The sequence below is a fragment of the Ruditapes philippinarum genome, unplaced genomic scaffold (assembly GCF_026571515.1).
Source record: "Ruditapes philippinarum isolate M1 unplaced genomic scaffold, ASM2657151v2 ctg462_1_1_1_1, whole genome shotgun sequence".
NCBI lineage: Eukaryota > Metazoa > Mollusca > Bivalvia > Venerida > Veneridae > Ruditapes > Ruditapes philippinarum.
Window position 1 is genome coordinate 88,494 of NW_026864560.1, and position 10,926 is coordinate 99,419.

General features: G+C 34.6%; 1 protein-coding gene across 1 annotated transcript; it reads left to right on the forward strand.

Annotated features, from left to right (window-relative positions):
• Nucleotides 1-1,340: 1,340 nt before the first annotated feature.
• LOC132726081 (uncharacterized) lies at nt 1,341-9,889 on the forward strand. Its single transcript, XM_060711347.1, has 5 exons — nt 1,341-1,350; nt 1,561-1,800; nt 5,290-5,532; nt 6,993-7,169; nt 7,941-9,889. The coding sequence occupies exons 1-5, from the start codon at nt 1,341-1,343 to the stop codon at nt 8,477-8,479; spliced, it is 1,209 nt and encodes a 402-aa protein (XP_060567330.1). The 3' UTR covers nt 8,480-9,889.
• The last annotated feature ends 1,037 nt before the right edge of the window (nt 9,890-10,926 follow it).

A 10,926-nucleotide genomic window follows, 5' to 3' on the forward strand; every position in this document is an offset into this window, starting at 1 on the left:
TCATCCTTTTTATTAACCCCCTTTTGGGGTATTTGTTTTTTTTAAAGAGGAAAAATATTTCGGTTTAAAATTAAACAAAAGGGGTTTATTTTTTTATAAATTTAAAAAAAATCCCCTTTCCCCAAACAATTTTTTGGCGAAAATTGGCCCTTTAGGGGAAAAAAACCCTGCGAAAAGGGAGCAAAAAATGGTCCAAAAAGGAAGGAAAAAAGAAAGGGGAGAAGAAAGGGAAAAAAAAAACCCTTGCAAAGTGAAAAGCAAAACATTAAAAAATAGTTTAAAACCCCAGAAAAAGAGAAAAATTAGCGTGGAAAAAAATTGGATGCAAGAGAAAAAAAATTTTTGGCGGGTTTTTTCAAAAGTATAAATGTTTGTTTTTGTGTTTTCAATTATTAAAAATTTTTCCCCCCTAAAAAAATTACTAAATTTTATGGGTTTTTATTCATTATAAAAAAAATTTTAAATTTTATTTCCACACTTAAACCCTACCCACACCAAAAAGTAAAAAAACCCCATTTTAGACCGAAACACAAAAGCCCAAAACCCAAAGGGCAAATCCAAAATTATTAACTAAATCTTTCCCAGAAACCAGGGTTGTGAGGGAAAATTTAAGAATTTTAAGAAGAAAATTGTAAAAAGGGAAAATTAAAAGAAAAAGGGGGGCATTTTTGGGAATTTAAAACCTTGGGGCAAAATAAAATTTTAACTTTAGGAAAACAAAAAAAAACCGGAAACCCCCCTTGGGGAACTTGAAAAAAAAAAAAAACGCGGGTTCAAATTTTTGGTAAAAGCTAATAAATGTAGCAAAGGTTGCAAAAAATCCTTAAGTTTTCTGCCCCCTTTGAAAACGCCCGGAGACAAAAGGGGGAAAAAAAACCAGGTTCAAAATAATTTTAACAAATTTTCCCCAACCGAAAACGAAAGAGATTAAATTAAAAAATTATTAATGCCGGGGACAGGGGGAAAACAGCGTTCAAAAAACCAAAGAACCCCCCCTTTCCTGTCAAAACCCCAGGCCAAAATTAAGCGGCGCGCGGAAAGGGGGCAGTGGGGGTAAATTTGAAAAATATATGAGCTTTAAACCGGGGGAAAAAATGTTGGAAAATTATCATTCTTCAAGGAATCCCAAGCCACAAAAGATAATTTTCAAGTTATTTGGGGTATCCCGGGGGCGGGAAAAGGGGAATTTTAGGGTAAATTTTTGGAAATCCATTCCAAAAATTGGGAAAAAAAAGAACTAATAGGGATTCAAAAAGGGGATTAATCAAAAAGGGTTTAATTTAAACTTTTTCGGGAAGGGGAAAAGGGGAATTTGGGGAAAGGGGGAAAAGAGTATCTTAATGACTGCAGGTGAATAGTTTCACACCTGTGCCAACGTCAGCCGGCAGGTTACAATCTTATCACAAAAGTGGCAAACCTGTAGAACCACGAGTTCTTACTACATCGGCAAACAGTTCTTCCTTGCCAGTTACTTCATTTTGTGCACCCATGTTTACCTCAGATAATAGTTAAAATAGCTTTAAAAGAGCTATTAATATGAAAAATAATATATCATTTTAGTGACGTCACTGTGTAGCAACTTACAGACATGTTACAACTGTGGTGTGGAGTGTGGTGGCATGGAATTAACTGGTTTGAACCAGTCGGAATGTATAGCGTACTTAGATCACACATCAGTATTTGTGGTGGAGTACCGTCCTTCTGTTACAAAGTGTGTGTTGGGCTCATGCAACGGAATCGATTATAAGAATCCAAACTTTTACGATGACGTCAGAGCATTTAGATACACGTGCACAACAGGTATGTTTTTAATATATTTCTCTATTTTTCAATAAGAAAATAATGTCATTCTTAGTATTTGATTTTCTTGCACTTTTTTGTGATTGCGTACATCAAGAATTAGGAAAAGAACTTGTGTAGGAACGACATTCGGACATCGTCATTTCGCAATTCCAAATACGGAAAAAATATGTCGTTTATTAGGTAGATATCTATTTAAAATTTAAGTGTTTTTTATTCTTAAAATCGGTTTTATTGGATAGTGCAATAAAAATAATAGTCATATTCAAAATCAATTTTTATGCTTTAAATAAATCATTTGATAATTATGGCGGAAAATTTAGAAATTGTTAAAGAATTGATGGATTTTGTGAGCATGAGGTCTATTAGAAAGTATCATGTAATTCATTAATATTTTAAATGAACAAAATAGTTTTACTCTTTCCTCTTAACTGTAGCACAAAAGCGCTGAAAATTGTTTCCTTGAACGGTTTTCAGCGTTATTCATTCATGCTGATGAATGGATGTTGATGTTATCATTAAAAAGAGGCGAACGGCTGATGACGTTACTCAAATTTGACGACACTCAAACTTAAATACCCTATAACTTTAACAAAAACGCATTTATGAAGGTACGGTTTGGAATATTTAATGACAAAATGTTGACGTTTACAAATCGTTTGATATAGAGGATATTTGTTTGTTTGTGTGTAAGATGAAATTTTATTTCATTGAGTGGGCTTTAAAAACAGTATTCTCACGAGTAGCCACGAGTGAGAATACTGTTTTTAAAGTTCACGAGATGAAATAAAATTACATCTTACACAACAAACAAACAAATTTTCTTTTTATTTTATGCTTAAAAACAAGTAAAAACGAAATTTCCATAATTTTAACGTTAATATTAAAAATCTGTTTTCCCCATTGAGAGCCCCATTTAGTCGGAATTTCTCATTAAAAACAAGAAGTCTTGAGCTGAAAATAAGTCCGCCAATCAACGTTAAATGACGGTGATATTTATTCATTTTATTAAAAAAATATGAATGATCGCTTGTTTTAATAATAAAAACGAACAATTCTTGTAGGAGAAAAAGTCCAACCATCCATCCATATTTCTGTTACTTACTGCGAATTTATATTAGACCTGGCTTTGTAAAATGTAAACGGCAGCCATTTTTTAAAGTTGTGTATTTCATGGGAGGAAAATAATTGTGTAAGATTCAAAGGGATATAATTTGGATTTGTAAGTCATACACCTTTTTAAAAGAAAGAAAACTTATTTGAGGATTGTAACAGACAAAAAATAGGTGTTGACAGATGTGAAAACATTCAAAAAAGGAGCTAGGAAAATGGAAAACTTGGAAGCTTGCTCAGAAACGCTGGGTTGTTTTACTTATTTTTCGAGTGATGGCTGTCATTGCTTTTCAATTTTTCATAAAGCATACGGCAGTTATTGCTCGTAGGATACTTTAATATGCCCAAATGTCATCAAGAGCAGTTTTGCATGGGGAAGGAATGTATTTTTCAGACTGTAAAAATGAAACAAAACGAAATTTGGTGATTGGAATTTGAATGAATAGAAGTAAGTTTTCTTCTTTTTATTACTTTTGACATTTAAGTTATTTATCAATTTCAGCTTTACTTTTTCTTTACACAGCCTGACATTGTCAGAATTGTCAGCAAAAATAAAATTGAGGTATCACATGGGGAAAATCTTAAAAAAGTAGTTTCGTCATTGAAAACTGTGAAATTATATTTTGATAATTTTCACTGTGAAATTATCAAATATAATTTTCACAGATAAATCAGTAATCCACTGAAAAGCATAAAATAAAAAAGGATTATTATCATGAGAAAATATAAGGTTTTGTGACTTTAAAAAAATGTCGCATCTCATCGGAGAGTGTGGTTATTTTCAGTCCAAATTGACGTGAAGTAAAAGTTTGTTACTGAGTTTTTAAAGTTGAGTTATAAAAAACTGCATCATTGAACCGATGGAAGGAAATTGCAACTATTGGCAGTAATGTTAACCTTTTATAAATGAGACGATGTGCAGTGCACAGATTCGTCCATTTGGTGAATATTGACCTCCACCTCACTTCATTTATGTTGACTTGTATAGTTTTATTGTGTGAATCTACAAAGCCAAGAGGTTAGATACTTGGTATGTAATGTTGACCTCAACAAAACTCATTCTTTTGTCATTCCCCTTGGGTCAATCTTTGACCCACCCCGGGGTCACTTAGTTAATGTTTACTTAAATAGGAAAATACATTTAAATCATATAACGTGGTACTACATCGCCTAAAGCTTAGATATTTTCTTCAATGCATGTCCGTTATAATCGGCATACCTTTTAAATTTTAAGGATTGGATTAAAGCGCGGAAAAAGGTAATTTTCACATCGTCTAAAATCAATGTTTATAAAAGTAATAGTTTTCAAAAAATGTTGAATTAAAAAAAATACAGTTTGCCTTCCAGTGATGTGTCAACTGTTAAGTAGGTTGTTACTTAGAACAGTTCTTAACACACACTGAGTGTTTCTTTCTGCCATGGACGTTACCCAAATAATTTTTCAGTAGAGATAAGTCAGTTGTACTTCAACATAAATATTAAATTTGCAACACAGCAATCCCATAACTTGTCTTATCAATTTTAGGATGGAAATTTAGGATGATATTACAACAAAGTCACGTTATTCGCACCCGTGTGTCATGCGTTTGAATATGCGTATCGAGGTTACGTAAATCTGCCAAACAAAAGTAACATCATTGCGTTATAATGGTACTTAGTTTTTAATCGAGAAATATGAAACCATTATTTTTTTGTGTCAAATTTACAATTTTGTGATTTCATTCAAATTATTTCGGTGCCAAAAAATAAGTTCGACAAAGCTGCATGTTGTATCCGCCACACTGAGGTGATCATCGTCGGATATCCCCGGTTGATTAACATGTAAAATAACATAAATGATAAATATTAATGGTTCGGCAGTGGGTATCCGACCATGAGTGGTGATATACTATGAGTGATATCGAATTCTAACACGACCCGCATTTTTCCCTATTGAACATAGAAGAACAGAAAGTGTGTGTTATTATGCAACAGATGCACAGTTTGGCGTTCTATATTAAGACATGGGACGTAATCATTATACACGTGACGTAACCACTTAAAATCCGACGCGCTGAAAATATGTTCGGAAACAAATCAGGCGCAATTTTGCTTAACTATCAAGTACCGCAACATTTATTTGTTAAAGTCGTGTTAGAATCGAAATAATATATCCAAATCAGTGATTTTATCGCTTGATAACATCACTGTTTGTCGTTCGGATGCGCATCATTATGTCACTCGGGCTACGCCCTCGTGATATAATTCCTCGCATCCGAACTCCAAACAGTGATGTTATTGAGCGATAAAATCACTGTTTGGGATATATTATTTCTTAAATTACAGCATAAATATAAAACTGGTTAGCTTAAAATAAACTGTTTTCTTCATATACAGAGTGCCTGGACTTTTCACTTGATGAGGACTCAAATCGTTACATTAGTAACACACCTACTAGCGAGATAAGCACAACTAGAGCTCTGTGTATAGAACTATGTTTTGACATAGAGTATTGCTACATGTGGGAACATGATGGAACATCATGCATACTCTATGCTGATTGTGGACTTACTCTTTCTTGCTCAACATCTTTCACTCTGGACTTTAGTCACAAAACGTTTACGAGAACATGTCTGGAAAGTAAGTTGTTTAATTAAAATTATATTTTGATACTAATCATAATAGCTTATTAATAACCACATGGCCCCTAATGGTATGACCCTCAATAGCCCTGGGGAGCATAGAATTATTTACATGTAGTAACCCAGCAGTCACTGGTTCAATCCTCGGGCGAGGCGAAATTTCTCCGTGACAACAGTTACTATAACTGATATAAATGGTCGTTTGTGGGACCATGCGGGATTAGTAGTCGGTCACTGCGTATTTATCCGGGGAAGCCGGTTAAAACAAAATGAACACAATGAAAACGAAACAAGCAGAATAGAAAGAAATATAAGTTATGACAGAAAGAAAATGGAAGGAATGTCCGAGCAATGAGAATAAGGAAACTACAATAAAAGTCTGTTTATATGAGAAAAAAAGAAAAAAATCAACCAATCAAGAGTTTGTGGGTAAGGGATAAAAAAAAGCCAGGATAATAATAATGTGGGAATAAATGAGGAATTAGAGAGCGAGAAAGAGTGCGGATAACATAGCAGGAGGGAGATAGTATAAGGTTAGTTTTTATAGTACAGAGAGTGGATAAAAGTGTGTGGATACGGGAGAAATGAAGTTTGGATAAGAGGGTGAATTAAAGAAATATAAAAATGGGAAAATGGGAAGGATAAGAGGTGTGTTTAAGAGAGAAAAACGAAAGGCAAATAGGGGTTGAAAAAATCAAATTCCAGATTTGTAAGAAGAAAAAGTCAAATACATTAAGATGTTGTTATTCAAACTCTATTGCGTCTCAGTTAGTTTTGTTTCCAGAACCTTCAGTGCTTTGATTATATAAGTAAATGCACCACGTAACTTTTATTTTAGTTGACTTTCTACAAAGGAATTTTGTATCATATTTATTGTTTAATTGTATCAAAAATATCTTAAGTTAGTTCCAAGGCATTCGATAAACAGCATCCACTGAATTAATAACTGTACACTGTTGTAAGCGAATACATTTCTATGGTAGAATACACATTATCATTAATTAAAAATATTATTTGTTGCTTTCTAAAATATCAGAAAAATGTACGTAATGTAAGGAAATCCTGTGGTATCATATAATACATACCAGTAATTCAAAATTCACACATCTTTGACGATTCTTTATGTAAATCATTCAGAAATTAGCAAAACTTTCTTACTATGCACATTAATCTTTAAAAAATAATTATTACAAATACTGCTAAGTCTTTTTCATAATCCGATGTCATATTCGCGAAATTGTAGTTACCCGTATGTTAATTAGCTATACCCCCAAACCTTTTAAGTTCAACAAAAATCTGTTGCCAAGACTTAGTGTTACCGTACTTATTCTTCCTTAATGATTCAATAAAGGCCATACGCCAGAAATGTGTGAAATAATTTTTATTTTCAAAGCCAGTCAAAACATACATTATTTAAAGAGTGAAAATAAATATTAACCATTTTCTTCAATATGATAGATTGTGGAGACCCTCAGGTACCTGCAAATGGAAATGTTACATACCTAGACACAACGGATGGGTCAGTAGCATATTTTTACTGTAATGAAGGGTTTGTTGAGGTAACAGGTTCGAACAACCAGACTTGTCAGTCAAACGGCACGTGGTCATTACCCCAGCCATTTTGTGAACCGAACGGTAAGTCTTGATGAATTATTAGCGTGACCCGTGTAGTTAGCCAAAAGTTAAGGTTAAAATGTCTTTCCCGTAGCCATTTGTTAAACAAACTGTTTAAATGACAGAGAAAGGGAAATCACTGGGGTACAGTGAAAACCCCACGAAATGACAGACTCTGTTTGATAAAGACTAGGTTGGAACAGCGGATCACTACTACACTATTTATACCTCAACACTAAATGTGTTACAATCAATGGCATAATTGTTTACTTCAAATGTTTGAAGCAACTGTAAACATTACTGAGTGACTTCATAGCGGCCATTTTGTTAAAATACTGTAATGAGTGAATGCCGGTCCCCTTGCTATTTTTATGATTTGGTTTTACGTCGCACCATCGCAGTATAATGTCATATGACGCTGGTGGAGAAAGACCTCAGTTGCTCCTCTGTGCGTTATTTCAGGCACAAACAGGCACCTGAAAAGAAAAACTGAAATTTTGTAAGTCAGCTGGATAGCTTTCTCACATGATAGAATCTAAAGACGCTTGTGCTACTCGAACCTACAGCGGTGAGAGGTAATTGTTTTAAGTCCACGACCTTAACTACTTGGCCACGGACGCCTCCCACCCTAACCCCGTAGCCATTTAGTAATGCAAACGGTGGTCCTGAAATATACATATTATAACTAACATTACATGTACAGTCCTTCAACCATAATGAATAATCGATAGCCTTTTAATGAAAGTGCAGATGTGGACAGATTTTTTATAAAGAAAATCATTTTTATTGTAGAAACAACAACAACATCAACCACAACGGTTACTACCACTACTACACTACCTCCAACCACAACAACATCAGTAACAACAATAGCTCCTACCACAACTCCAAAACCAACAACAACAACTACTACTACTTCTACCACACCGATTCCGACGACGACGACACCTTCAACTGCGGCTACGTCATCAACGTCATCGTCAACCTCCGCCCAGGTTATGACGTCATCAGCTACATCAAGACCAACACATACCATAACTGCTCCAAAAATATACATCATGTCCTGCATATGCTACGAAAATAAAACTTTTACGGGAAAGTCGAATGAAGAAATTATTGAAATACTGATAAAAGAGACGGAGATTAACACGAAAAATACGTCACTAGCACTTAATAAACTTAAAAGTAGAGAAGATCACCGACCGACCTCTCAAGTGATAGGATATACCGGTTTGTGCTTCCTGATTATAGCATTCTGCTGTATCATTGGGTCAGACGCTTGCATTATTGTAGGAAAACTGAAGGAAATTATTCAGAAGTCGAATAATTAATCATGAACAAAGTTATCATGTTTTAATTGCAGCATTTTAATTACATAATTATAATATAGCAATGCCAATGCCCTGATGCGTCCCGATTCCGTTGTAGGTATACAAGAGTTGTTTTTTCATCCATTTTTATGCTCCCCGAAAAAGTTCGGGGGAGCATATAGTCGTCGGATTGTCCGTCCGTCCGTCAGTCCTTCCGTCCGTCAGTCCGTCCGTACGTACGTCCCGAATTCGTGTCCGGCCCATAACTTTGTTATTTGAAGTCGGATTTTAAAACTATTTCACAGAAATGATCACCATATTTAGACGACGTGTCGCGCGCAACATTTGGGTCGCTACCTTGAAGGTCAAGGTCACAGCATGACCTTGAAGCAAAATAGTGTCCGGTCCATAACTTCATTATTTGAAGTCGGATTTTAAAACTATTTCACAGAAATGACTACCATATTGAGATGACGTGTCGCGCGCAACATTTAGGTCGTTACCTTGAAGGTCAAGGTCACAGCATGACCTTGCAGCAAAATCGTGTCCGGCCCATAACTTCGTTATTTGAAGTCGGATTTTAAAACTATTTCACAGTAATGATCACCATATTGAGACGACGTGTCGCGCGCAACATTTGGGTCGCTATCTTGAAGGTCAAGGTCACAGCATGACCTTGCAGCAAAATCATGTCCGGCCCATAACTTCGTTATTTGTAGTCAGATTTTAAAACTATTTCACAGAAATTATCACCATATTGAGATGACGTGGCGCGCGCAACATTTGGGTCGCTACCTTGAAGGTCAAGGTCACAGCATGACCTTGCAGCAAAATCGTGTCGGGCCCATAACTTCGTTACTTGAAGTCGGATTTAACAACTATTTCACAGAGATGATCACCATATTGAATCGACGTGTCGCGTGCAACATTTGGGTCGCTACCTTGAAGGTCAAGGTCACAGCATGACCTTGCAGCAAAATCATGTCCGGCCCATAACTTCGTTATTTGAAGTCAGATTTTACAACTATTTCACAGAAATGATCACCATATTGAGACAATGTGTCGTGCACAACATTTGGGTTGTTTTTACACTTTGAACTTTGTCTGTGACATAACTCTGACACTACAAGAGGTATACCTTCCTGTGTCCAAAACCTATTCGGGAAGCATCACCCGGTTCAACCGGCTCTTGTATTACTTATTTATATTTTCGATTTATTATTTATTTTGCAATAACAATTTACAGCGTACTTATCATTCGTAAGGATTTAGCTGCTTCAAAGCAAGTGATTCAAAACAACTGTATTCGACTTTTACTGAACTAAATCTGCCCTTTAGTTTCTTTTTACTGCATTAACTCTGATACGATATGAATAATGCATCATCAGCATAAACAACACATTTTGTGAATTAAACAATTATACTCAAAGTTACATTATAAAAGAGGTACACTTTTTATATGATATTATTATTCAACAAAACAATAAAACTTTAGCATTGTAACTGAGCAAAATTGCAAAGAAAAACATACATCGCAGTGATATACAACGTAATTCACACTCTATCACAAGATTTGATCGGAAATTTAGTAGTTCTAACTCATAGACTCGTGACATATTAAGATGCTGGCCATCATTTTTATAAGTCATTCATGACTACACTCATTCAAACCTGCTCTGCGATTTCTTTCATTCATTGTGCTGTCGTTATAATAGAGTGATCACTTTGAAAACTCCTACGCAGTGTCCCCCCCCCCCCTTGTTCACTACAAAAGAGCAAAACCAATCAAATCACTGTCTGGAGTTTGGTTTTGAAGATGCAAGACGCGACTGTAAAACATTATGCCCTTTATGGCTGAAATATTGATGGCATTTGAATGGTTTTCATTGAAACATTTGTGTAAGTTGATATTTCAATGTTAAGTATTCTATGAACAAGTAAATTATTGTTACTAGTGTCATGGTATTGTTCACATTCTGGTAGATAGTTAGAAACATATTTTATAGTATGATACCAGTATTAGATAGGTCGGTATACCGGCAAACGTTGGTTAAAATTTGTATTATATAACGTTAAATAATCTGGGAGTAATAAATTGATTGCAAAGTCGATAAACAGATCTGTTGAAACTTTATGAAAATAAAGCTTTATATTAAAATATTATTTTAACAAATAAACATAAAATCCGCTAAAAGTACTTCTATATTACCCCATGCATACATTTCTAAAACAAAAAAATGTTCTTTTTCCTTTGACTTTTTATTCGTTCCGACTTCCAGCGTCGACATTTGACAAACGACTTTCACAAAGTCGCTAGTGTATAAGGTCTACTTCAAAGTATGTTTAACTTTTAAAATATCAATAGAAATTTTAAACTGACGTGTATTTGAACAAAAAGAAAACATATCTGCTTGAAATCTTATATAAACAGAACATTATATTGATCAAAAGTTTGGTTTTCGATTTTA

Excerpts from the sequence above, each read along its gene's own strand:
- LOC132726081 (XM_060711347.1), top strand. Across the intron at positions 1,801-5,289 it reads TAGATACACGTGCACAACAG|AGTGCCTGGACTTTTCACTT; the intron begins GTATGTTTTTAA and ends CTTCATATACAG. Across the intron at positions 7,170-7,940 it reads GCCATTTTGTGAACCGAACG|AAACAACAACAACATCAACC; the intron begins GTAAGTCTTGAT and ends TTTTTATTGTAG.